Source organism: Acanthopagrus latus, chromosome 7, assembly GCF_904848185.1.
Source record: "Acanthopagrus latus isolate v.2019 chromosome 7, fAcaLat1.1, whole genome shotgun sequence".
Lineage (NCBI taxonomy): Eukaryota > Metazoa > Chordata > Actinopteri > Spariformes > Sparidae > Acanthopagrus > Acanthopagrus latus.
In genome coordinates, this window is record NC_051045.1 from 6,262,009 (window position 1) to 6,289,755 (window position 27,747).

Below are 27,747 nucleotides of genomic sequence, written 5' to 3' on the forward strand. Positions count from 1 at the left end.
TTCCACATGGAAAAGGAAAAAGAAGTTGCTGTTTATAAAGTCGTGTTTGTCTGCTTTACAGCTACCTACACAACAAGAAGATATTTTTAGTGCTTATATAACCTTGTAGATTGATGGCACTGATGTCAGGAGCCAGTGGCTGAAGAAGTACATCAACGTGACTGAAATATGACTCGTATTCTTGCAGTTACTTTTTAACCGTTGATGTTTAATGTTCAATCAAAGAGGTTTCTGTTGCTTCAGATCTTCAGTCTAAATTTCTCCCATCTCCTGCTCTGTTCTCCTCAGTGGTCGTGGTCTCCTCTCCAAACCTCGACCTGCTGCACAGTTTTGGGTTTCCTGTCCGTATATCAGGGTTTTCATTACCCTGCTGGTCATCAGATGGTCTTATCGGCAACAAAAATGCAGCTGAAAGGTCTGGATAATCATTTCATTTACTTCCACCCCTGGACACAACACACAAACATCGTCGACAGCCGTCTTGTCAATGAGGTGAATAATGAAACTAAATGTAAGGATGAAGGGCGGTGGCGATACATGAACATGAACAGATCAGAGGCAGACAGTTAACTTTACAGTGAGGTATTCAAGAGTCACAGATGGGTATTATAATGTCATAATGGCCAAACAAACTCAAAAGTGTCAGTGAGATTAAAATAAATCAATCGAAAGCCTTCAGCAGATCAACATTTTAATCTTCCACCATCACAGCTACAAAATAAAACATGTACAGTAGTTTCATAAAAAGGAAACAATAAATCTCCTGCTACATATAAACAAAACCACATTTATAATTTAATATAATTTATTGCACGTTTCCTTTATGTGGAGTCTGTGTGTGTCTGACATCAGAGCGTGGAACTCAGAAAATGAAACGGCTCGTGTGGTTCTGAATGTGAAGACAAATTAAATTCCTTTACAGGAAGCCGCTGCCAAACCACAGAGTCTTCGAAAGGACGAGATACATGCAGGCGACTCGGCGGTATTGAATGTCTCCTCCAGCAGACTGTATTAACTCTGTGCAGCATCTGTTCATCGAAGCTCTGACGCACAAACTATATCCAGTGACCATTTTAACCTCTTTAGACAGATGGATGTGATTTCTCATTTGCATTTCAGCATCACAGTCCACCTGCAGTGAAAATGCATGTAGCTCTGATACTCTGACAGTGTAAACTCAGCTCCTGATCTGCTTCTCGCTGAGGGGGGAGCCAAACACCAGCAGAGCCAGAAGAGGAAGAAGGGGAAGAGGAGACCAACACGGAGGAAGTCGTGACCACTGAGACGCTTTACAAATGCTGCCACACGCTAAACGCTGACTGTGGTGATTTCAATTTATGGTAAACTGGTGTGACGGTAAAAACATGACCGAAATAATGGGCCAAAAAAAATGCTGAAGTACAGAAAGATAAAGAACAGTTGCATCAGTTTTTTTTTTTTTAAGTAATTATGGAAAAGAAATCCAGACTCAGAATTTTAGTATTTACAATTTAATGAGGCGATAATATTATTTTTTCCTGTAACTGAACAAACAAGCTGTTCTCAGAGGAAAATAAGGTCCCCAGAACACTGTTTGAAGCTAGAGAGGTGGCAGGGTCCGCCACATATAAACGTAAGTAAGACAGAATGGAATGGTGTTGTCCTCTAAGGTCTTTGAATGAGTTTGTTCATTTATAGTTGGTTGAGGTGTATAAAAGATCTTTCTCTTCTGATTAAAATGTCTTCACAGAAACTACAGAATGCACCTTTAACTGAAGTCATGCTGGCACTACACAGTAGTAAACAGCACAGATGTAAATGATAATCATAATTAGATATAATTCCATTTAGCTGCTTCAGTTCCCACGTTTGGCTCAGTGTCACTCTGTCACCGCTGACAGAACTGAGTCAGTGTTGATGTTATTGGTAACATCTGTGCTCCAGCTGTGACAATTACCTTTTTTATTTCTTTTCATATTGAGTTAAAGCAGAAAAGAGAGACATGACAGAGATGCACAGGAATTAAGGACACGGCACGGAAAAGAAAAAGGGAACAAACGGGATTTACAATGGAACATATGAAGGTGAGAGGTGTTTAGATATGAAAATGAATATGACAGTCAATAAAACCGGTAAACAATCATCCATGTGCTGCAACAGACAACAGGATCTATTACTGATTCATACACTACATGAAATGATCCAGAAGAACAGAAAGGACTGTTAAGTGACTCCAGAAGATCATTTTAAAAGTGTTTTTGGAGCCAAATAATCAATAATGTGGGTCATTCTGTGGAAGCATCCATTTTCTGTCTCAAGCCTTTACAGAAAAATCACACCTGAAAAACACTTGAGACATTTTTCTTTCATATTTCATAATAAAACAGGTTATTAGAACAATCAGTTATTCAATGTTCCAGCTACCACAGAACTACTTGTCCTAGCAGCCTTGTGTGGAAGGAAAGTGACGCATTTTGAGTTAAAAATCATGTTTTTCTACCATTTGAAATGCAGAAATGTATTCCTGAGTTTCAAATACAGAATAGAAATGACATAAAACATAGAATTCCCCGGTGTTACCGTGTGACAAGGGTCCATTATTTTGAAGTAAAAATCAAGCTGATGACATCACTGTACTTCTTTTGGCCTGTTTCATGGAGAACCATGAAGACATTTCAACATTTCATGGTTAGATCGACTGTCAGCTCAGCCAGAAGTTATTTTTACATCTGACTCAGGATTTCACATGAAGCTTTTAGTTGATGTCACTGGTGTGAGCCACTTTATTAGCAGAGAAGTTGATTGTTCGTGAAAATTGGTCACTGGTTTTTCCTTCCTTATACCAGCTACAACAAAAAAGTCATGAATTCATGTATGTGTGTTCATACAGTCGATGCGTTGCGGAATAACGTGGTCTAAGTTTAACTCTAAGAAAAGGAAGTGAGTTTTCATTTCTGTAAAATTAACCCGTGTGTTGAGCAAACTGAGAGACAAACCTTTCATGCGTGGTCACCACTATATTTATGACCACAAGCAGCAAAGCACCGGTCGGTGAGTCAACTGAGACGGTCATGCACGACTCACAGAGCACCACGAACTCTAGTCATGTATTTCTGTTTACTTACAATATTATCTTAAAGCTGTTTATAACTTCTACATCTGTACTATATGACGGCGATCATGCTAATAACTCTAAAAATGTCTGGAACATTTTTGTTAGTGTAACACCAACCCCCAGCATCAGTACATCAAGTGATATTTGCAGTCATAAGTCATCTGATCGCCTGTCACGAACTCCATATTTAACCAGCGTAATGAGGAAGACATGCAGAAAGAGTCGCTCATCTGATCCGTTCGCTCACTGGGCTGTGACCCGCTGGCTGTCTTTCATGTGGGACTTTGTCGTGCCAGCATGAACAAAGACTTGGCAGACACACGATGACAAAACAAATATGTAGCCCTAATAAAGAGAGGACCCTCTACTGGAGGACATACTTAAAGAACACCAATAATGTGATACGCCTACTTAAATGAGTCTGAGGAACGAAAGCAAGTAGTAGTAGTAGTAGTAGTAGACCATCAGAGTCATCCATCTTTAAAGAATCGTGAAGACTTTATGCCAGTCCAGCAGGACATGTTGAGGCCGCTGCTGGACAAATAAAAACTCTGACCTGCTGGTGACGTTAGAGGAAAGACCAGGGGATCGTCAAAGTCAGCAGGATTCATCCTCTGAGGAGTGTGAATGTCTGTCTGAAACGTCATGGCAAACCATTCAATAGTGAAACCAAAAAAAGAGACAGGTTAGACTTGAACGTTTGCCTTGTGATCAGTAAGCATAGGCACTGAGACATTTATTAAAGGCTCCTTGTCCTTGGATCCAAAGAGCTCTCCTGAGCCAATCTACTGACATTTGTTGTTCTTTTTATATTCAGTTAAATAGTTTTTGACATGTTTCAGTCTGAAGTGACAGACCGACGGGCTAAACAGACATGAAACACAGTGGACGACACACTGGTGTAAATGAAGTGAACCTGAGGTTTGTGAACGCTTATTGCAGAGAAAGAGAGTTACTTTTTGTGGTGAGACCTCGTTCACACATAAACTCCCCGCATTACGAAATGAGAGTCTTAAGTAGATGAATTTCAGCTATTATCCTTCAGTAGGTCTGTGTTGTTGACACATTAACCTCTCAGGTGTGTAAACTTACAGAGAAAGGCAATAGCTAAAGTGACTCACCTCTTCCTGTAAAGTGTATTGCTTATCAAAAAGAGGGATCAGCAAAACACTGGCAAGACAGATGCGTAATGACCGAGGTTCCTTAAACGCAGCGGTGAGTGCTGCCAGATTATAAGAGTCCACCGACTACTGGCAGGCACTCAGTCTGCTCAGGAGCACCATGTGATCTACAAGTTGAACACGTATGACCTTATCAGATCAGTGATTGAGGGGGATACAGTTCATGTGGCAAGTGCATGTATTTCAGACAAATGCTTTGTACGATCCATCTGGGGGAATAATAACATCATGAGCCTGAAAATACAGAGAAACAGGAACCGAACCAACTCAGGCTGATGTGCTGAACTACATATGTGACCGTAATCAGAACTTGAGATCAGACGGTGAGACTGCATAGATGCCAGAAAAACATCCTGGCAGTGTGGTCGTGTTTTAGATTCATCATTACAAAAACCTGTCTCACTGTGAATCCAAAAACGTCAAAGTGAACAAAACACAAGAATGTTTTCGAGTCACATGGGGTGCATCAAAGCTTGTTACTGGATTCAACTTCAAACTTCACCTCAGAGCTCACCTGCCAAACATCTGCTCTCGGTGCAGCTGTGCTACTTTTCAAAGTCAAGCTTTTCCTCCCTGCTGTGTGTTTGAGCGGCAAAAATGTAACTTTCGAGATGTTATGAGAGACGCTTCTGCTTCATGAACAAGAGCATAAACAGTGTGAATCCTAATTATCACTCTCTGCACTGTTTACTGTGAAAATGTGACATCTTTTGGCAGTAGGTGATTTGTTATTCTCAACGGGGTGGATGGACCCGTTTTGTTTCATCCACCCGAGACTCTACTTTGGTTCTTTTGGTTTTTAGAGCACATACATACAGGTTTTGACCTGCAGAAGCCTCCACCAGATAAAAGATCAATGAGTCAGACAACTAGACTGACATGTTCAAGTAAAAAGGGGAATGCAGACGGGAGGTGGAAGGTTAACAAGCATTTTAGTCATTTTGCTAAAGTAGGGAATGGCCTCAAATCACTGTCACAATCCTATTTGTAAGAAAAGTCTGGGATGGTGGTCGACCCGTCCTAAAACCCCAATGCGTCAGTATTTACCGAGTTAAGAATGAGACTCAAAAATTAAACTTTTCCTACAAATAGGCCGTTGAAAGAGATTGTAATGCAGTTTAAAGTTGCTTCTTGGAGTTGTTATTGAATCTCGGGTGACATCATCTCAGTGCACTGATGTCATTTTACACAACAGAGTCAATAATTAAACTGTAAACTATCCTGCATTTTGTAAGAGTTTGATAACCACATTTAGGTTATCACTGCAAAAAACGTCTGTATATTGGATGATATATCAATTTCAGTATTTTTCATTTCCTGAAAACAGGACCGGCATTTTATTCCATGTTATTTTTATATATAATTCTAATTGTCTGATTTTATTTGCATCACTGCAGGCTTGTTATTATTAATATTATTTATCTATTTTTATCTAGGTTCAACCAGAGTGATAGAGTAACCCTTTCTATCTGTGGCACTGGGTTCAAATATGTAAAGCTTTATAACTATTGTTTAGAAGTGTATCTATATTTATCAGGTTACATTAGGCTCTACCTGTCACACTGAACCACTGAGGTTACTGTATGTGCAGGTGATTTCACAGCTCTACAGAAGAAACATGCTCCTCATTTCCTGTCAGCAGTCACAATAACGTGTCTCACTTTATTCATCTTTTAAATGTGACAGTAAAGCTGTAAAGGATGCTGTATTCTTCCTGAAGAGGCTGTAAACAGCAGAGGAAAGTGATGATGGCTGCAGTGAAAACACTTCAAGCAGAGAAACAAACATCTTGTTTGAACTGAAGAGGTTTAAACTGTAACTTAACCTGGACAGCTGTGATTGGCTGATCCTGGTCCAATCATCAGCTGCCGTCCCGACCCTTCCGTACATTCATCCAGTGTGATTTAGCGCACACATAGCGGAGCACGGTAAGTGCCTTGTGAAGCTTTGCCCCTGTTTTAAATTAGGAAATTAATAGCTAATTATCCAGCGTGTGGCTTCATTAGTTTAACTAACTGTCCCTTAACACGTGTTGGTCTCCGGTGAGACACTAAAATGACTTCTAGCTCAACTGTAGCGAAATAATTCTTGTGAGCCAAATAGCTTAGCTTACAAGCTAACCTATATGACTGGGTTGAGAAGCTAACGTCAGCTAATGACTAACTAACGAGTTGTCGGTATAAACATTGTTTGTGATTCAAGTCCTTTAATGTCTGACTGTATATTGTTCGCGTTCAGATATTTAGTAGTTTATCAACGCCCTTACGGGAACTAGTTAGCGTCTGAAAGCTAAAACGTTAAATGAAATACAAAACGGGATATAAGTGTTCAGCCTAATGCTAACTGGCTAACTAACTTATTAGCCACCAGTGTTAGCTAAACAGTTATGTTAACCGTTAAACAAATTCAGATGGAGTTTAATGATTATCAGACATGAAGTGTTGTTAAACTGTGAGCTCAACTTTTTTTTGTGCATCTATCAAGCCACTGGAAGTTAACACAGTGTTTGTGCTCCACAGCTCGCCATGTCGTTTCCAGGCTAACACCCAGGAACGCTAGCTAGCACGAAATGTTGCTAGCGGAATGCTAACATTTGAGTTTTGTTGAGCTTCGTCGTAACTAGTCAATCTACTTTTTGGTATCAGCGACGACTTCGCTATCATAACTGTAGATTCGCAGTTTAGTCAAGTTGACCCATTAATGGTTAAGTAATCTCTTTACACGGTCAACAGTCACAGTGTGTTGCATTGGGAAACTAATAGCCACACCCTTCCTTTCGAAACCAAGTACGCTTCAAGTTGTCACGAAAACTTCATTTTATTAATTCAGTGGATCACATGCGAACATAGCACGACCCGTTAAACTTATAAAGCCCAATATCAACACGGCAAGCAAAAACGTTATATTAAATGTCGTCGTGCTTAAGTTTGTTTGTGTTCAGACAAGTTTAAAATCCATTTGCCACCATCTGGAACCGACACACGAGACAATATTGTCTGTATCATGAACTGAAAAGCAGTTAAACTCGCACAGTTGGCATTAATTTAGAAGAAATGTTCAGAATGTTTCTGTCAAACATGATCTTCTCGTTGCTGTTTGTGTGTTTATTGGTAACAGGTGTTGTTAGGGAATATGTGTTTTGTTTGTTGTGTAACATGTGACGGCTCGTCTCCTGACACCATAAAGTTAACTCACACAGCATTCAAATTGGCCACATCCCTTAAAAGCAACACCAACATGCCGTGTTTGTGTGCACACTGCAAAGCCAGTCCCTGTTTTATGTGGCGATCTTATTTGTGATCTCTTCTTTGCCTGCTTTCTGTTTTGTATCAAATGACTCTAGCCACATCTAGATTGGTAATGCGGTGCTAATCTGAATGTAAACACTTAAATATTTGGTTTCATGTAGGGCTATTTCCTGTCTGAACAATTTGGTGTAGTCTTGCTTTCTGGCGCCTACCCGACCCTCGGCACCTGCCCGCTGACATCAGTGTACCTGAGGATCTGCCGGCCCCCCCCTCCCCAGATGTAGAGGGAGTTGCCATCTGCAGCAGCCGTGTACACAGTAGGTTAAGTGTTTGTTTGTTTCACTGCGCAGATTTTTATATTGGGGTAAATGTTGACATTTTTGTTTAGATCATAAATTTGAAATGAAGTGTTTATTAGCTCTGAGCGTTTCAGCCTCACAACAAACAGGATCAGCCAGCAAAAACATTATGAGTGGGATTGGTGAAGGTTGTCAGCTCAAGTGCTTGATACTTGAAATGTTTGAGACTGGGCTCATATCTAATCAGAGGAAGGCTTGGGTTGCTTATCTGATGTCAGAGCTTTGATGCAGGTTTTGAGACACCCACATTAATTTACATTTTAAACAGTGGGTGGTGTGCCCTTACGTATATTTTAGGGCTAACAAATGCATCCGTCACATGTTGGCGTCACCTTTAGGTGCAGCCCCTCTCCTTGGATACGATTTCAGTGCAGTGGTCGTGCATGCACCCTCTGATCTCGATTTTCTGTTTGTATGGTGTACTTGAGTAGAGGAGGGTCATTACAATGGCTCTTTGTAGCGTGCCTCGTGTGCCTGTCTCACACTGTGGGTTTCTGGTGGTGCTTCATACGTCGTAGTTAGAATTGCAAATGGCATTCGAGTATGACAGAGTGGTTTTTGTATTGTTTGTTGCAACATTTAACAAATGTCCGGCAGACCTAGTATGATTACTATATTCAGAGAGGATCTTGAATGAGATTTTAGCGTGCCTCACCCCCTCTTTGACATTTGTACATCAAATGAAGTTCACATTTGCATTTCAGAATAGCATTTAAAACGCAGCTCCTCGACAGCACTTTTTACTGCATGTGCCCCTTCTGTTTTTGTGAACAGTTTCACCATGTGATCATTGGCTAAGATGTTTTATGATATATATTTATGTGCTTCCACTAATTATTTATAAACTTGCTTTTAAAATCTCAGTTCGTTTGATATTCAGATGCACATCAAGATTTAAATTCTCCAGTTTCACATCCCCACTTTCGTAGTAACAGCCTGATATTGGGAAATCTGTATCATCGGCCATTTATTTTCTGTGAATTCTAGCTGATAAATGTAACTTTGAATATGAAGCCAGATTGTTTTCACTGACTTATCAAGTGGGGCGTTTACAAACAAGGATACAGTGGGCGGCTGTATGCACCTTGGAAACAAGCAAAATAAACCCAATAACAATGGACTGGAAAAGGACACCACATGCAAAACAAACCTGTCTTTCTCAGTTGCATAATGTTGCATTTTTATTATGATAATTATCAGCAAAGTTATCAGAGATTGTTGTAAGGAAAATGTCTTGGTTCATCCTAATTATTTTCATGCCTGTGTCAGTTCCTCTTGCTGCTTTTCTAGGTCACATACGCTAAACTGTGTCAGGCTGATGGAGCTGATGATGGGTCACTCTCCTTGGCCTTTCTCATTTGTATTATAATAAGATTAAGTTATTTCTGGCACTAAAACTCTCACCTAATGACTACAGTGTCATTTTCAGAATCCATTGCACTTTTCGGAGTCCATGGCTCCACACCGAATCTTATGGGTCCGATTTAGCAAGTTTTTACAACAAGGGAACTTAATCATTCTTTGATGCGAACACCAATGGTGAGCGAGTGGATTTGGTCTGATTTTTTTGGGGTTAATGAGCCCATCCATGGTTTCTTTTAGCTCCTCTTGATTTTTAAAAGTAATAAATATTTTTGAGGCGACGCCCCAATTGTCATGACAGCTGAAGTCCCATGGTAGCGGGTGGGAAAGAGAGCTCATTTTTTGGCAGAGGAAGGACATTTTAATCTGCTGATGTCAGCAGTGAAACTGTACTGACAGGGTGTTCACACTGACAGTAGATATACTACTTCAGTTACTACACATTGGAAGAAACAAAGATACAAAAGCACTGTTAAGAGGATTTTACAGTAAGATTCAAATGAAACATTAATGTAATTTGAATTATGAACGTAGCATGAATCAGATCCAGTCAGTTTTGTTTCGGTTCATCCGCTAAATTCCCTTTGTGTCTGTGGCAACTGTCAGACAAAGACAACAACAACAACAAAGAAAACATTACAGTTAATTAAAGTCTGACATCAACGAGCAGAGTGCTCCACTACAGTATCATAATGAATCAAGAGTAATGATATTGTTCTTGGTGCACGTTAATGTGGATATAGTTAAAGCTCATTTAGATTTAGCTTGCTCAGTAGATTCTTTTTTTCTCTGTAGCTGAAAATCACACAAAGCTCCTCTGTCCTACTTTCTCATTCTCTCGCCCTCCTTTCACAGACCCTTGTGCTGTCCAGTGAAGTTGCCCACCATGCGCGAGTACAAGCTAGTGGTGCTGGGATCAGGAGGCGTGGGAAAATCAGCACTGGTGAGTGACAGCTGCCACGGGGTCGAACTCAGTAACACAGAAAACAGAGTCTATGTTTGTTTGTTTTACTGTCAGATTCTGTTGTGACATTTTGGTGCACGGCTTTATTCTGCAGATAAAAATATTTGGGGATGTAATATCTCAAGAGGCCACAAATTAATAAAATAAGGAGTGTGAGACACAAATAAACCACAGTCATGAGCTTCAAGTATATAAACGACCCTGTCAAGAAATTAAACAGACGTCTAGTCAGAGATAATTGTTGATGATGGATCATAATATTTGAGTTAGGTGTTGAGTTGTGTTTTTAATTTAAAGGCTTGAATAAGGTAATGCATGCAAAGAAATGCACATGGTGATTGATGATTAGAGTGTGCCAGTTTTACGGGAGTCTTGATATTCTGTCTTGATGTTTTCCTCATTTGTCGATTTCAGACAGTCCAATTTGTGCAAGGCATTTTCGTGGAGAAGTATGACCCCACAATAGAAGACTCCTACAGAAAGGTGAGCTCAGAAACACTTTTTATTCGACCTCCAGAATTCTGTCAAAGCAGCTTTAGAAACTCCCATTTTTGTATAAAAATGTTTACGTGTTTGTTTTCTCCGGCAGCAAGTCGAGGTCGATGGGCAGCAGTGTATGCTTGAAATCCTCGACACGGCTGGAACAGTAAGTGAAGTCAGAATATCACATGGACTGGTCTTACAAGATAACTGCAAACAGGCTGCTGATGGCCTCTACCCTCTATTATTGTTTCTATAGGAACAGTTCACAGCTATGAGGGACCTGTACATGAAGAATGGCCAAGGTTTTGCTTTGGTGTACTCCATTACAGCACAGTCAACATTTAACGACCTTCAGGACCTCCGGGAACAGATCCTGCGAGTAAAGGACACTGAGGATGTGAGTGTTAATCTTTTAAAGTGTCTTTTTTCATTCACACTTTTAGGCACACATAGCCCTACCCATCCCCTTGGAGGGTTTCCCGGGCTGCATGGCCCTCCAGACAAGGGTTTTCCAACCCGAGGGTTATAAGAATGCCCTTGAAATACAGTTTATTATCGACCTTTTCTTTATAACAACCATAAAACAATTGCTGTTAGCTTGCTGATTTCTCAATAGCTTACTAGCAACCTAGCTAATGTTACGTCTTTATTGCTGATTTGTGCTCGACAGTCCTGTATATTGACATGTTTTCGTGTTGCATTCCACCCCTTCTATGGCATATCCTACCTAGAAATAGACTTAAGTCCAGCAGCTAATGTGGTCATATAGAAGAGAAATGTGCAGATGGATGAAGAGATACGTCAGCAAAAATATGTTTAGTCAATGATGTTGTGTGTCTCAATATTAAAAGTTTTTTTTTGATTGTTGCAACATAATTTTTTCTGTATCGCCCGCTCTTGGTCTTCTCCTCAGTCTGTGGAGTTTCTCCCCTGTGATAACCTTTTGGTGTCTCTCAGTATAATCTGCCTGTGTCTCCTCTCTGGCTCATCACTCCCTCATTAAAGTCGCCTCTGTGGGAGAGAGGGCAGAGCGAAGGGGGGCGGGCAGGAACTTAGTGACAGGGTGGAAATGTCACAGCTCTACTTAGATGCTATCTGCCACTCTCAGTCTTGTCGTCTCTTGATTTAGATAGATGGTATTCACCATGCTGCGTGTATGTTTTATTAATTCATAAGTTTGCCTTCTTGGTTAAGGTCTCACTTTGCTTAACTTGTATTGCTGTCAAACATGTGCATCTACTGTATATGAGATCATAAACCAGTGCTGTGTGATGATAAGACAAGATAGTGCTTTGTGATGTCAGCAACAACTTATTCGACACATCTGTCAATTAATTAGGTTCCAATGATCCTGGTGGGAAACAAATGTGACCTGGAGGACGAGCGTGTTGTTGGCAAGGAGCAGGGACAGAACCTCGCCCGTCAGTGGAACAACTGTGCCTTTTTAGAGACTTCAGCTAAATCAAAGATCAATGTTAATGAGGTAAGTACCACATACAGCAAAAAGAGGAATACTTTTTGCGATAACTCCATCCATAGAAAAAAATACAATAACACAATGTATGACTATTTGGGTTGAATGTTTTTTTTTATATACCCTATTGTAAATTATTTCAAGGTTGATGGTTCTTTATTTGTCACAGACACAGAATATAACACAGTGTGCAGAGAAGTTTCCTAGACCGTTCAAAGATTAGCTTACAGCTGGTATACATAACACATACCCTGCAAATATATACGTGAGAACAAACCATAATGCAAATAGTAAGGTGGCAGAGTATATTATAAGTATGAAGGTGTGAACACTGATATGATGATACAGAACAGTTGGTGTTGGCGAAAAGTGACTCATCTAACAGCAAAAATCTTATCAGCTGGGCGTCCACGGTCTAATCTCAGTCAGTGTAGGGGTCCTTGATGGGAAAACATTTAAGAACCACTGATTTATAATAGTTGTTTAGTCTACAATGCCAGAAAATTACATACCATCAGTTATTTTAAGACAAGGTTGACAAATCTCAAATCATATTCAGTTTATATTCAGTCATTTAAGACCAGAAAAACCAGAAACAATTATTCAGTAATCAAAATATTTACAGAGTACGTTTGTGTTTATGAAGATATCTGTTAATCAACTGTTTGTTGTAGTTTCTTGTCTTTTCCTCAGTGACTGTCGTATATTGAGAGCTGCAGTCCTCCATATTTCCCACGATGTTCTCTACCTCTGTTTCTGAGAAATGGGCTAAAATCTCATCAGACTGTTTTTTCACAGAAACATACAGTATTAGTTCTGCATTCCTCGCTGAGGCAAAAATATTGAGACTGTTCAACTTCCTCTGTTGTAGATTTTCTATGATCTGGTGCGACAGATCAACAGAAAAACGCCGATGGAAAAGAAGAAGACAAAAAAGAAGTCAAATTGCACACTGCTCTAAAATGCCCTCCCACAGTAGCTCCAGGCCAGGTGAGTGGGTGTTGAGACAAAATGTATTCCAGGCTTGTGCAGGGCTCCTGCTGCTCACTGAGCTTTGGTTTATCGCAGTGATTATTAAAGCGAGCATGTATTGTGTTGCATCAACTGAATAAAACCAGTAAACGGATGATGAATGCATCACCGACGACCTTGAAACAATGTCAACATCATAAAGCGTCTCTGTAGGTTTAAGATAAATCTTTTGTGAACGGGGGTTTTTGAATGAATGAATGAATGTCTGTCCTCTTTAGTTCCCTTTTGCCTTGTGGTGCCATCAGTCACACCACCTTCTGTTTTCATATGCACCTGCATCCATTCTTCAGTGTCGACCTATTTTACAAAACCTAAATTTTTGAAAATTTTAAGGCTTCACCTTTTTTCCAAAGATGGCTCATAACATTTTATGTAATTGTATCAATTCTCGAACTGTTCATGAATGTTGTGGCTCCCCCTGCTGTTGGAGCTTTAGAACTGTGCTTCCATATACCAACCTTACTACATGTTCTGGCCTATTTTCTACAAATAATGCACTGCAACAATACTGTAGACTTAACATTACCAGCCACTGTTCCCCAGAGCATGCCACTGTGTTTTGTACGCCTCTGTAGCTTTATGGATTTCTTGAGACTTGAAGCTTATTTGAGAGATGTAATCCATCACAGCAGATATAATGTCCAGCAGACGTTTTTTTAATTAAACAACATTTCCTTGGAACATTATAATAATGCTCCTTTGATGTCAGTATTACCAGTTCCATTTACTGTAATTATTCCTCTTGTCATTACTGGCCTTTCTTAATGCATGTTCAGTGTAAGCAATGTGGGGACAAAATCCACAGCCTCATGGGAATCTTTCAAGGTTACAGTCTTTTTACTACAAAAATCCCCTGATGTGTAACCAAAGTCCTTTTGGTCCAAAGATGCGCTTGATTTAACAACGCGTTTGGGTACGCATGAGGGGTTGCTCGTCTATCCTGCGTCCGTTTGGAGCATCTGTTGTGCCCCGTCCTTCGAAAATAACATGTCTGCGAGTTGTAGTAAGCACATGAATGGAGCAGTGCAGGGCCAGTGAGGGGATGTGACGGGGTCAGGAGTCAGTAAACATGTCAGCAGCAGCAGGGATAACAATGGGACAACAGGCTAACATGTGCCATCTAATGTTATCCTTCAGTAACGTGTAGTATATAGGCTAGTATGTGAACATGACATTCACGATGCAGCCGGCTCTCTACGCGATCATGTGTATCAAAAGTAAATATATCTCTTGCCTTAGGCATGTGTTTGCTACTCGGGAGCCATCTTGGAAACTCCTCGAGGCGGTCAGGCTGGTGAGATCTCTAAATGAATGGGGAGAGAGACAGTATTTCATTTTAAATGGCTACAGGGATGGAAAAACTGCATGTATATAGTTTGGCAGTCAAATCTGATGAAAACTGCTTATAAAGTTTGTTGAGTTTGCCCGGAAATAAAGTGCGAAATGCTTTTTCCCACGTTACACTTCACTATTTTTCAGCTAAATCCAGAGTAATGTGCCAGGGTCAGATTATCCTGCCAGAGCACTGGAATAAGTTGGAGTTTAATGTCTAATGTTTGAATAACCTCACTTTTTTTAGTTCTGTGCATTAGCACGACATCCTCCTCATCCTTCCATGTCTGTTAGAAGCCCGACTGCAGCCCCCCACCAAGTCAGTTAAAACTGCGGTGAATCTGAGCGATGCTCTTCCATCAGTGCAGCAACGCATTTGGCTGATATTTTTCCCAATCTGGCTGTGATAAAGTTGGGTGGGTTATGTGTCATGCAAGCAGAAACCATTTCAATATTCACATGGGCCCCCGTTTTAATCCAGGAAAAGTCAACTTATCTTTCAAAGTGTGTGAATTATATTAAATGGATAAAATGGGCCAAAATACTGCTATATGTTGCTGGTAACATCGATCGCCTCAAACCTTTTGTGCTGTAAGTGCCGTTATGACCTGAGAGGATGTGATAATGCTCCACTGTAGCAGCTGATGGTTTGTTCTGCCTCATGTTAAGTGAATTGAAGTTTTTTTTTAATAGCTGTTTTTATCGCACTTGGATAAAGTCCCAGAACAGAGCAGGAGACTCGGAGTACTCGCCCATGAGACAGTTTCCTCGGATCCCTTACATCTTGAGTATATTTGTATATTTTTCCCCTGACTTTAATTTTGGAGTAATCATTTAATTTTTTTTCGAGCAGGACTGCTTAACTGGATCATAAAAACTGCAGGGCTTCCAAGCTTCTGCTGTTGCCATAGTAATTGACGTTGAAATCAGGATTTGAAGGAAGGAGAAATTGCGTCGGCTGCACCAAAAAAAAAGAGTCAAAAGACTTGATAGAGAGCTCGAAATGGAGCTCCTTTGTGGCATTTAAGTCTCAAACAGTGACTGATATCTATCTTCCAGTCCTCCCATTAAACTCACGATTACAATCATAAGAATAACTTCCCCAAAACAGTGAATTTAAGTATTTTAATTACATGTACATTTTCCATGTATGCTTCAAAGTAAAGTGTCACATTCAATGCAAAGTTTTTCTGTCTTGTTGAGTCGATATGAATAAATTAAATAACTTGGTCTGATGAAATTAAATGAAAGCCGACTTCTACATAAACATTATGTGTTTTTCAAGTGTTTATTATTCAAGTATCTTACATAAAGTAATGCATTTGAAATTGATGATTCTATTGCCTGTGTTATATCACACATCTAGTTACTTATTTCTTTTAACATTTTCTCAACATTATAGAAAGACTTTGCATTAAATGTGCATAAAATAAATAACTCAACAGGAGACAGAATAAACAGTTTGAAATGTGTCAGTTCCCCTTAATCTTCCAGGTTTGTGTCTACATCAATTAATTTTAATTTAAACAGACTTAATTATTTAATTCATACACATGATAGAACAGCTTAAATGTGAATCTTTTTTTACTTTTGTAATACAACTAGATTTAACATTTAATTGTATTTGTACTTAACCCAGTGAAAACGGGCCTCCTGCGGTCGCCCCCCTAACTGCGGAGGATTCATGAAAGCATTCATCCCCTCGCTAAGACTTTCTTCTGCGATTTTACGTTGTGTGAACGTGATGAATTTGTTAAACTACGTGATGTTGGTTGCAGAATGCGGCGATAACACGTGATGGCAGGAGGGAAACGCAGAGGCAGGTTGACAGCTGTCAGAGAGATCGAGAGAGAGAGAGAGTAGTTCTGAGCTTAGTAGATTTGTGGTTTTGATTAAAAGTCAATTCTGTTGTTGTTGAGGGGATATTGAGGAGAAGATACTCCAAGAAATAACATCACAATAAGAACGAAATACCATCATAGGCACTTGAGGGAAATATCGTATTTCTCAAAATGCCTTTGTAGTCTGTTAAACATCATCATATCTCACAAACTATAATATTTACACAGTTCGAATAAGTTGCGGAGTGTTAAGAAATATTTTGTTCATGTTCGTACAGTCAGAAGTCATTTGGATGAATATGGTTTGTGTTTTTGTGGAGCACAATCTGATACATTTATGACAATTATTTTATCATCACAATAAGCAAAAATACTAGTGAAGGCAGATCTCAGAAGTTTGAACATTCTTAGTTGTTGATTCATGCAGTTATTATTGTGAGAGTACAGTATTAGCAAGGTATATGAATGAATGATGACCACAAGTTGAAGAGCTGGTGTTTCTCAGAGGCGTTTCTTTACTAAACATGTAGAGCTGTTTGACAGGTATAGAGGAGAGGAAGGAAATCTGGATTATTGATTGTAAAATAAACACTTGAGAGTTCCTCCAGCAGATGTTCAGGTGACAGAACAAACCTGGCGAGTGGCTGTAATGTCTTGTGAGTTTTGAGTCCTCTGCTCTGAACTAAAGCGTCTCTTCCTCTTCAAACAGCTCATGTTCGTCACAGCGTTTGATGTACTTACATTTGTGTCTTCCTTCTTGCAGAAACTTGTAATGATTAACTGTTTCCCAGTGGATCGTGCCAGCATTCCAAGTCCTATCCAGAGCATTTTGAAAAAGGCAGATACTTCACCACTCGCAAAATGGCAGGAGACGGCACATACTCTCAAGATCTTCTTCTCTGCTTTTTAAATGACAAAGAAATCCACCTTTTTTTTTTTGTATTGTATTGTCAGCCTGATGACAACTGTTTTTGTCTCGTTTTAAGATTTTTTCTTCTCCAAGGAGTCTTTCTTTTGGAAATATCGGTTTAAAGAAGAGACCGTGGGGTTTAAAATCCATATATGGGAACTAAAAATGTGTTTTATTAAAAGTAACATCAATCTTTGTCATATTGTTACAAAACGTTTGCAAAAGAAAACATGTGAAATGTTGGCCTTCTCATACATTTCTGCACTAACAGTGTCAACAAAGATGCATCATTGTCCATAAGTTACTCGCTCCTACTTACAAGGATGTGCATTGACGAGATAACATCTTTCCTAAGTGACTTTGTTTTATATTGAAAGCTGCAAGCCTTCCATATTTCCCATAATATATTCTACTTCCATTTTTTGCATAATAAAGCTAAGGAAATTAGTATTTTATAGACTGATGGGGAAAATGGTGTGTTCTGATTTGTGTCTTGAGGCTGAAAATATATTGTACTAAACCAACTCTAATATTGCTGTCACAGATGATTTTCCAGCTTTTATGAATGATTAAATTTTAGTACATTTTCATTAACTTTGGTCTTGTGTTTTTCTTTATCGAAAGTGGTTTTAAATCTCTGCTGATGTTTTTTTAATCACTGTTTTAGAGATAATGTAATATGAATCAAGCTAATTTCTGAAAGGACAAGTACACACAAAGTTTTGGAGCTTCACAGATAAACCGCGTTACTGCGTTTTCCCAAACAACTAAAGTAAACGTGGACTTGATTTATAACGTGAAGTGCCGACACTCTCCTAGTCTCTTGAAGCCCCGAGATCCCAGATTGATTTGAAAATATGTTATTTACACCCTTTTTCATGGCTGAAATGGTGCTTTCTCTGTCTGAAGTGGGTACACAGGTTCTACGGCACAATGAGAGTGAAAATGTCTTTTCAAATAGATTTGGGATCTTGAGGCTCCCAGAATTACAATAGTTGAGCTGTGCCATTTTATGTTTTATGTTTTTTTTTTAAAACATATTTTAAAACAAGTCCCCATCTACCTCAGTTGTTGAGGACAATATTGCTCCAGAAATGTTTCATGGACTACGAAGAAGGTTGAGTAAGCCGAGACTACGTTTTCATTTTTAGGTGAACTTCTCCTTTCAAGTATGTGGGCTAAACATGCAGGTTGTGAATAAAACACTTTATAGGATATGATCAGTCGTGTTCTCTCCTCTACAGAAATATCTGAAGCTGATAATGGATGGGTAATGTTCTGGTTTTAGTGTCGGGCACGCAGGTGTGACAGGATCAATACCTCCAGGAGAGCCTGGACAGGCAGAGAGTGTAACTGAAGTGTTTCCTGTCGGCAGCCTGAAGTCACCGGAGGAAGAGAGTCAGCTGACCTGCAGTGGAGGTTGGAGCCCAGACAGGAAGGGGCAGAGAAAGAGGAACTCTGCCACTCTCTGAGGTGAAGGCAGCAAAAACAGAATAGAAACTGTGATCAGATGGTGAACAGCTCAAAGATGGTGACACATGAAGGCTTCTGTGAAGTGTCTCCATGCTATTATTACACAAATTCTCATGCTGGTGCAGATTAAATACCTACAGACATTATGTGCATTTGAACTTGAACTGAGCTGTGATGGAAGTACTCTACTAAAGGATGATTCTGAGGTACAAGTATTTAAGCATAAATAATTATTGAAGCCTAAAAATGGGATTGGGCATAGATCAAACATCCCAAAGTGTTGTATTTGAGTATTTCCATCTCATGCTGATACTTCCAGCCGACTGTTTATCTGATAGGTATAGTTACTTTACAAATTACATTTATCACTCTGCTTGTGACCCCATATAGGGAACAAACTATATATTTTCCAATATTATAGATAAGTCCAAATTATGAATTATTATCGGAACTTGTGTCCTGACCCGGTCTCCTCTTTAAGACCTCCAGCTGTGTCTTGTGACCCTTCTGAGGAGTCTCGACCCCCCTGCTGGGAGCCATGTGACTAACTTTATAAAGTATTTATAAGAAGCACCTCCACCAGCTACAACAGCTGAATGATACTCACGCATTCACGTTCACGCAGTAGTACACTGTCTGAACACGTTTTATATATAACAGACTCAGAGGACATTTTCTGCATTATGAGTCATTTCACTTTTTGATACTTTGTGGAAATCCTGCTGCAAAGACAGACGTGCTTTTACTTTGAAGGGCAGGACTTTCCCCTCATAGTATTTAGAGCTTGTTGTTAGTTTACTCCTCTGGGTACAATCAGGTGATTTGTGATATTCCTAAAGGTCACAGTCCCTGTCACCTGTGCGGGAATATAAACTATAAAAACCTGCAGCTGTGGTCGAACTCATCCAGCCTCCTGTGATGCGGAGAAACCTTCTTATTAAACCTGCATCTTGTGTTTAAATCCTCGTGTTTCTGCGTGTTATCAGCCTGACTGATGAGCGGCGGTGACTCCCCATCCCTCTCACCTACCCGGGCCCTCCTCCCCGCCTCCTTTTCCCCTCCCTCTCTCCCGCACGCATGCATACAGACCGACAGGCTACGCGACCCCCCTCCCCCCCTTCCATCATTTTCCCATCTCTTACTCACTCTCTTCCCTACAACAAACATGGCCGCGAAATCTGATGGTGCACCCGTCTCTCTACGAAACGAAATCCCACCCGAGTGTCCTTCCAGGTCGGACCCGCGGCCTGCCCAGCGCCGTCCCGCCGAGCAGCGCTACTCCCTCCCGGACTGCTGCTGGACGCTGTGCGCCCTTTTGGTCTTCTTCTCGGACGGGGCCTCAGACCTGTGGCTGGCCGCGGACTACTACCTAAGGAGTGACTACTGGTGCTTTGCACTGACTCTGGTCTTTGTGATAGTCCCGTCCGTGGTCGTGCAAGTGCTGAGCTTCCGATGGTTCGCCTACGATTTCGCCGAAACCGTCGAGAGCGGCACGGCTGCGGCGGCCGTGGTGGCGGCGTCAGGAGCGGAGGAGAGCGACTTCAGCACCAAGGGCAGCGGCGAGCGGGGCGCTGGCCGCACTGCCGCGGCCGGGGTGCTGCCGGGGCCGGGCACCGGGGGAGGAGCCCGGGGCTGCTGCAGGGTCTTCATCTGGCTCTCTCAGGCCATCATTCACATATTTCAGCTGGCACAGGTCTGGAGGTAAGTGTGAACAGTTATCAGATGATGGGGGGCTACACATTGTGCTTATGCCTTTGTGTGTGTGTGTGTGTGTGTGTGTGTGTGTGTATGTGTGTGTGTGTGTGTGTGTGCACGCGCGGGCGTGTGTGCGCGCGTGTCACTCCCAGCAGCTAAACGCTTATGAAACGTAATCATTGAGGGAGGACTACTGAGCCCAAAATGCCAGAATGTCTTTTTTTTTTTTGCATTGTTTGACGTTTCTCCCCCAGCTTGGAGAAGGGAGACTCCACCCACTCCCCCCTCCATCAACCTCCACCCCCCTCTCCCTCCCTCCCTGAAGCGTTTTTAGGTCAATCATCTCCAGGGAAAACCATCAACTCATCCACACCAATCGCCTCATATAGGAAAAAAAAAAACAAACCCTGACAAATCTCTCTTGTCTTGTGGGGTCTGGGCTGAGCAGGAGTCTGGAGCTGGAAGAAAAAGAAGGAGAAGAAGGAGGAGAGGAAGAAGGAGAAGAAGAAGAAGTCATAAATGTCATGAGAGTTGCTTCTTATTTGCAGTGATGTGTGTACCCTCCTCTTCCTCCTCTCTCCCTCCTCTCTCGCTCGCTGTCTAGTGTATTTTCAGCTCTTCGCTCCGGGCTCCTTCTCTTTATGTTTGCAAAAATCCATATTCTGCAAATCTCCCGGCAGCTTTTTATTTTTAAAGTTTGTTAAGTCTGTTTCTCTCCACTGAGCCCAAACATGTTTAATTAGCAGGCGCACTGCTGGGGACTGGAAAACACCCCTCTGGTACACACACTCCTGCATTACTCTCACTCGGATGGTAGTAGGTCTGTAGGTCAGCAACTCAGCGACGGGATGGCGAGGAAGTGCTCAAGCCTCCAGTGCCCTGATTGGTTTTGACAGGCTTGAACTGCTGCCAGTCAGAGGGAGGCATCCGGCTGAACCGCGGTGGGAGGAGGGTTAACGGGATGTTACTCAGAGACAAGTTGTGTTTTATAGACTCACTGGGATGTTGCAGGAAAAAAAAAAAAAAAAAAGACAAACGATGAAGCGATGAAATCAGATGCAAATCAGCTATTTGATGCTTCTGTCTGTGTGTATCACCTCTGCGGTCTCTCCCTCTTCCTGCCTCTCCAGGCAGCCCTATGGGTAATACATATTGATTCCTTATTTCCTCCTGGAGACTCCTATGTGTGAGTGTGTCCAGGAGCACATTAAAACATTGTGGCGGCACAGAATTACCGGTAATGCCATTAAAGCTGTTGTGTGTGTGTGAGTGTGTGTGTGTCTGTGTGTGTGTCGCTCCATCGCTGCTGCTGCTCTCAGACCAGCGTGTCTGCACATTAAGAGGATTACCGCTGTGTGTTTTACCCTCGGCTGTTAACTCAGGAATGATCCGTCACTGATACACAGTCAGGCAGGTGAACTCGGGATCAATTTGGGCCGGCCACCAGAATTAAATGTCAGCGCGCAAGGAGATGGGATGTAGGGGTTGTGTTACAAGGCCAGATGAAACTGTGTGTGTGTGTATGTGTGTGTGTATTGCTATGCTTGTGTGGACCCACCCTTGACTTCCCACCTTTCATGTGAGGACAGTTTTACCTGTGAGGACATTTTGCCTGATCCTCACAAAGAAAATGCCAAGATGAGCTGTGTGTGTGTGTGTGTGTGTGTGTGTGTGTGTGTGTGGCTGAATCTTTGACCCTCATTACTGCACGTGTGCTCCATTTTCTCAGTGTGTTATATCCCAAGGCGCACTTTGTGTAGCAGGAACCAGAGGAAAAGAAGGGTTACACACACTCCCCTGCGGTTCAGTGGGCTTGTTGACACAGGGCTCTTCTGACCCTTCTCTCCCCGAGGCAATTACTGAGACATTTATAGCTCCGGTCCACCGTGGCAACCACCAGCCCCCCCCCCCTTTTTTTTTAAACATTTAGGTGCTGCTGTGCCCTGAATGGTAATCACCATTTACACGTCGCATATTTGCATGGTACAAATAGGTGTTAACACATTAGCGCGGAAATATGTTTGCACGGTGCATGTGTCTACAAAATGATGCGTGTTTGTTATGCAAGGTCATTAGAGAACACGTTGAGAGGCGGGGTGGGGGGTTTGGGGAGGGGGGTGGGGTGGGACTTACATGTCAGCAGAGCTCAAGAGTTCAACGAGGGATTTACAGCCAGCTCTGTTTTGTTCTCCCACTAACCTTCAGTCTGCAGGCGGGATTGAAAGCGTGTATTTGGATGTCTTTTCCGATGTTTTCTCCGCAGCCCTCTTGCTCGACTTTATTTGAAGAGAGAGATTGCAGACGAGCCCCACATTCACCCCCCTGGATTCCTGTACTAAAATTAAAACCTCAGAGCTGCTTAGTTCAGTTTTCAGACTAATCTAAATCCTGGAGGAGCAAAGCAACCCAGCTTTTTGGCAAGAACTACTGACAGCTCCCAAAGTTTGGAATAATGAGTTATGACTTCTGAGAGTCTGCGTTTGATGTCCAAAAGTTTTTGAAGTGCAGTATTAAGCCTTCAGATTCTGTTCAATCTCACTCCTTGTTTTAAATTTTAATGCACCGTCTGTATTCTGTCTGCCTCTGACACGCAGGTACGTCCACGCCCTGTATCTGGGCGTGCAGAGCCGCTGGCACAGGGACCCCGAGCGCCGCCACTACTTCTGGCGCATGATGTTTGAGAGCGCAGATATCAGCATGCTGCGTCTGCTCGAGTCCTTCCTGAAGAGCGCCCCTCAGCTGGTGCTGCAGCTCAGCATCATGATCCAGGCCAGTCAGGTGCTGCCCCTTCAGGGTGAGTGGCCCCAAAGTGACCAATCACCGCATCAGTCAATCACACGTCCGCGGCCCACGCTGTGCATGATGAGTCACTTCAATCAGGCGGCCACAGAGCAGCGAAATGTGTTTTCTTGCTGTGCTAAATGGTTTGACATCAACCCCAGAGCACTTTTCATCCTGTCTAAATTGCTCAATTTCCCTCTTCCCTCTGTCTCCCCCTCAGGGCTTTCAGCTTCTGCCTCGCTGATGTCCCTCGCCTGGATGATTGCCTCCTATCAGAAAGTCCTGAGAGACTCCCGAGACGATAAGCTGCCCATGACCTACAAGGCCGTCATTGTCCAGATCCTGTGGCACCTGTTCACCATCGGGGCCCGCACCCTGGCCTTCGCCCTCTTTGCCTCCGTGTTCCAGCTTTACTTCGGCATCTTCATCGTGGCCCACTGGTGCATCATGACATTTTGGATAATCCAAGGCGAGACGGACTTCTGCATGTCCAAGTGGGAGGAGATTATCTATAACATGATGGTGGGCATCGTGTACGTGTTCTGCTGGTTCAGTGTGAGGGAGGGGCGCACTCGCTGCAGGATGCTCATCTACAGCCTGACTGTGTTCGTGGAGAACGTGGCGCTCACCGCTGCCTGGTACTTGTACCGCGGCTCTCGTACCTCAGACTTCTACGCCGTCATCATGGTGTGCGTGGTGGCCAGCAGCTACGCTCTGGGCACCTTCTTCATGTTTGTGTATTACTGTCTGCTGCACCCTGACGGCCCGGTCTCAGGGTGGGGTTATATTGTGGAGAAGGAGGTGCCTGTGGAGTCGCTGGTGTCTCCAGCTTCCAGCCTCCCCCCTGACCTGGTGAGCAGCCCCCCCAGGACCCTTCAGAGAACTAAAGGGTCTGACAGAGAGCAGGGGCCTGGGGTAGACGGAGACGTGTTTCAGGTACGACCACCTCGGGGAGCTCAGGCCCCCGTGACCCCTCTCACACCCAGAACTGAAGGGCCTGTCATCCGAATAGACCTGCCCAGGAAGAAGTACCCCGCCTGGGATGCTCACTTCATCGACCGCCGGCTGCGTAAAACCATCCTGGTGCTGGAGAGCGCCGCCCCGGTCACGCCAAGGATTCAGTACCGCTGTCTGGGCACACCCAAAGAAGTGATGGAGTACGAGACCACCGTGTGATGTGCTGAATGTGCTGTGACTCAGCTTTGCTGCCATGTGGACTCCCTGCCTTAAATAAAAATGGCAGGTGGACGACTCTCACTGAGCAGTCTGTTTCAGCTCCACGCGCACTTGATCGCTGTCGGGCGGGTGGAGACGAACAGGCGGAGAAAAGGGGGGCGGCGTGGACGGAGTGTGGCGTCTTTATTTTTTACAAAGGCAAAGTGCTGTGACGTTTTCTAATGATGGTGCATATTTCGGTTTCTGTATCATTTCTCAGGTCAGGGTGTGGTACAGGATGAGGCGTCGGGTGAGCTTAGAGATAAAAAGCACAGGTAGGCAGAGAAGCGGAGCTGTGTGATGATCAATCAGAGGCAGAGCGTCCTCCTCAGTGAAGGTGCTGCAGCACAACCTCTCAAGGCGTTCGACGACAGAGACGATGCCTTCAACATGCATGATTATTTATGGCAGCTACAACCGAAACCTGAACAAGATGTAGACGGGGTGTGGAGGAGAGGAAGGGGGGATAACTCGCACTGTAATCTCAAACACAATCTACAATAGCGTCAACACTGGCACTGATCGTCACAGTCATGATTTTCCATAGCTTTTCACTCATGTTGAAGGAGTCTCTGCGAATGCTGCTTCAGACGGTTCAAAAGCAACATTTGAGTTGAATGTAAAAACAGTTGAAAATGTGATTATTTGTGTGACGAGGCTTTGAGCATTTTCACTCTGTTAGTGGGATTTAAAACATTCCTGTGGTACTATATTTGTTTTTTGAGGTAAGCTAGAAGAAGAAAAAAAAGAGATTCATGTGTGTTTACAAGCAATGGGTTGTTTTTATTTGGGGGGGGGGGGGATGCCATCACCGTTACTCTGACAAGATGCACCTTCATTCAGAATGTGTATGTACCGAACAAGCTACGTTATGATTTACATTTACAGGACGTTATTTTTACTGTCAGGACTCTCTACAGATAGTATTTTCATACTATATCCGTCTCACACAGCGCAGGAAACAGGGCAGACATGAAGTTACATGTAAATTAAACTGTACAATGAGGAGGGGAGTGTTCAGAGGGACAGCACTGTCTGTAATTGTACTGTATCCATACGTTGTCGTCTGAAATATGTAAAGGAAAAAAAAAATATAGCTGCAGACTCCAGACTCCTAACAGAATAGCTTTGATATTATTGACGGTACAGGCATGTGGTACTTTTGGTAAGACTTTATTTTACAGGTCTGTTATTACCTCAGAACTCTGCCAGAAAGAATTATATTTAATTTGGTACAAACTTGGAAAACAGAGATATTATTGACATTGCTTGCTAAGTGTTGATTTCCTTGAAAGAACTAATCTATTTAAACATAAAAAGAATATTTATTCCTAACTCATTCTTATTATTTATTATTTATTCATTGTCTTATTATTGGAGGTGTACATTTTCTTACATTCTTACATACGTTGAATTGTATGTAGAGCTGACAGAGCATTTAATTAGAATCGCAGTATAATCAAAATGGCCAATGGCTAAGTGTGATATTCAAATTGCAACGAGCTGCAAGGTAAAATGTGGCAGGAACTGAATAATAATGAAGCGCTGTAGTGTTGCAGAGATGTCCTTGCCGACAGATCATGCTCTCCAGATATTTAAAAAAAAAAAAACATGTTTCTTTGGTCCAGACCCAAACAAATGTCACATCGCCGTGAATTTAATAGTTTCTTCAGTGAAAATGGTGCAAAAATGATAATTCCTGCTAATCGTGAATCGTATCGCGGTCGCAGTATCTATCCCGCAGCTCTAATTGGAACTGATTATTTTGTCGCTTACCAATTGAACACTATAATTCTAAATTACGGGAACCTCTTTTGGAAGTAATCAAGAATTTAAAGTAACATCATGTAGAAATAGGGATTTAAAGTGATTTTTACACCCGTCACAGTCATAAATACAAATCCCATGTCTGTCAGACATGAAGTAGGTGCTAACTTCTAACAAAACTCATTACATCATGTCAAAGTGATGTGTCTTAAAGGAAACATGCATGTAACGCTGTGATCCTGAAGTTACATAATGCAGAAACAAGTGAGAGGGGCGGAGTGCCGGAGACAGAGACACACTCACCCTGTTACAAGACACTGAACCATCAACATGATTTTAACCTTTTATTTTAAGGTAAAAGCCACATAATGTTGCTTTAATGACCTGTAAAATAAGGTGTTACTGTACTTTCTTTTATCAGGGTTGTTTTTCTATAGAATAGCCACAAGAAGGAATTTTTTTTCTGAACCGTGTGTGTGTTTGTGTGTGTTTGCGTGTATGTGTGTGTGAGCTCACATACCAGCATGTGTATGGGTGTATGTGGGAAAAGGAGTCCTGCCATGTGCATTTAATTTAATTTTGAAATTGTGTCACTGAGATACGACAGTTTTGTTGTAAACACTGTCCGGTCAGCTCATTTTTCCTAGATGACACTGAAATAAACAAACAAACAAAAAAAAAGGCCCACAGAGCACCATTACCACCCCTGTTACTGCGGCAACGAAGCGAAGAGGGGCTTCTTCGATTATGGTGCTAACTGGTTAATACCATCACGTTAACAACCACACGGTGAACCATGTAATGGGCGTGTTGTGGCAGGAAGTTGGGCGAGGCTGTACCTCAAACACAAAGCTAGAAATCAAAAAGCCTTAAACTGGTCATGCCAGACTGTTGCTGTTCAGAGCAAGAAAAAAAAAAGATGAACAAGAAGGTGAAGACAATTTCATTTTGTTGTTGTTGCTAAAATAAAGAGCAATGTGTTTACCTGACCTCTGCTGTCTGTGTCCTTACTCGGATAGATATATAGATAGATAGATAGATAGATAGATAGATAGATAGATAGATAGATAGATAGATAGATAGATAGATAGATAGATAGATAGATAGATAGGCTGCTTCTAAGGGGGCTGATTGTTCTGAGTGGATTGAGACTAAATCCCATCTCTGTTGCAATGGATGAGTGGATTAGTGCGCCTGGACTTGTGGCCACTGAGGTCAGTAACCTCTCAGCATGAACATAGTCTTAAACACACTCTTTGGCATGCAGCTATCATTGTAATTCCCGTCAACTGTGAAGGAAGCTCAGGATTTCCATCAGTCCATTCTATTGATCACTTCCTCTCAGGAGATGGAAAAGCTTTCACTCTTCTTTCACTCTTCAGCGTCTCAGTCAAAGATACAGGCTTCAGCTTGATGTTTGCCCGTCACCGGGGTGCGAAACGGAAATCAAAATCCTTTGCAAACGGTCCCATTTAGTCCTTTTGCTTGCAGTGAAATGAGAGAACAAGCAGCTGAGCTGTTTGCCGGAGCTCGTCT

General features: G+C 42.1%; 2 protein-coding genes and 1 long non-coding RNA gene across 5 annotated transcripts; 2 read left to right on the top strand and 1 right to left on the bottom strand.

The window, feature by feature from the left end:
* Positions 1–6,052: 6,052 nt before the first annotated feature.
* LOC119022741 (ras-related protein Rap-1A) lies at positions 6,053–17,874 on the top strand. 3 transcript variants are annotated; one of them, XM_037103971.1, is made up of 9 exons: positions 6,053–6,203; positions 7,685–7,840; positions 10,100–10,187; positions 10,623–10,691; positions 10,798–10,854; positions 10,948–11,088; positions 12,031–12,174; positions 13,037–13,155; positions 17,134–17,874. In XM_037103971.1, exons 3-8 carry the CDS (start codon positions 10,131–10,133, stop codon positions 13,124–13,126), a joined length of 558 nt encoding a protein of 185 aa, XP_036959866.1. In that variant the 5' UTR covers positions 6,053–6,203; positions 7,685–7,840; positions 10,100–10,130; the 3' UTR covers positions 13,127–13,155; positions 17,134–17,874. The 3 variants fall into 3 exon arrangements, with proteins under 3 accessions (XP_036959866.1, XP_036959868.1, XP_036959867.1); XM_037103973.1 differs by lacking the exon at positions 6,053–6,203 and adding an exon at positions 6,237–6,317; XM_037103972.1 differs by lacking the exon at positions 6,053–6,203 and adding an exon at positions 6,333–6,452.
* LOC119022742 lies at positions 17,299–20,028 on the bottom strand. The gene is made up of 2 exons (XR_005076064.1): positions 19,900–20,028; positions 17,299–18,748 (listed from the first exon to the last, which is right to left on the bottom strand). It is a non-coding gene; the product is annotated as an uncharacterized LOC119022742 (long non-coding RNA).
* Positions 19,919–27,200, top strand: zgc:198371 (uncharacterized protein LOC497072 homolog). The gene is made up of 3 exons (XM_037103970.1): positions 19,919–20,454; positions 23,043–23,242; positions 23,450–27,200. Exons 1-3 carry the CDS (start codon positions 19,919–19,921, stop codon positions 24,403–24,405), a joined length of 1,692 nt encoding a protein of 563 aa, XP_036959865.1. The 3' UTR covers positions 24,406–27,200.
* Positions 27,201–27,747: the final 547 nt, after the last annotated feature.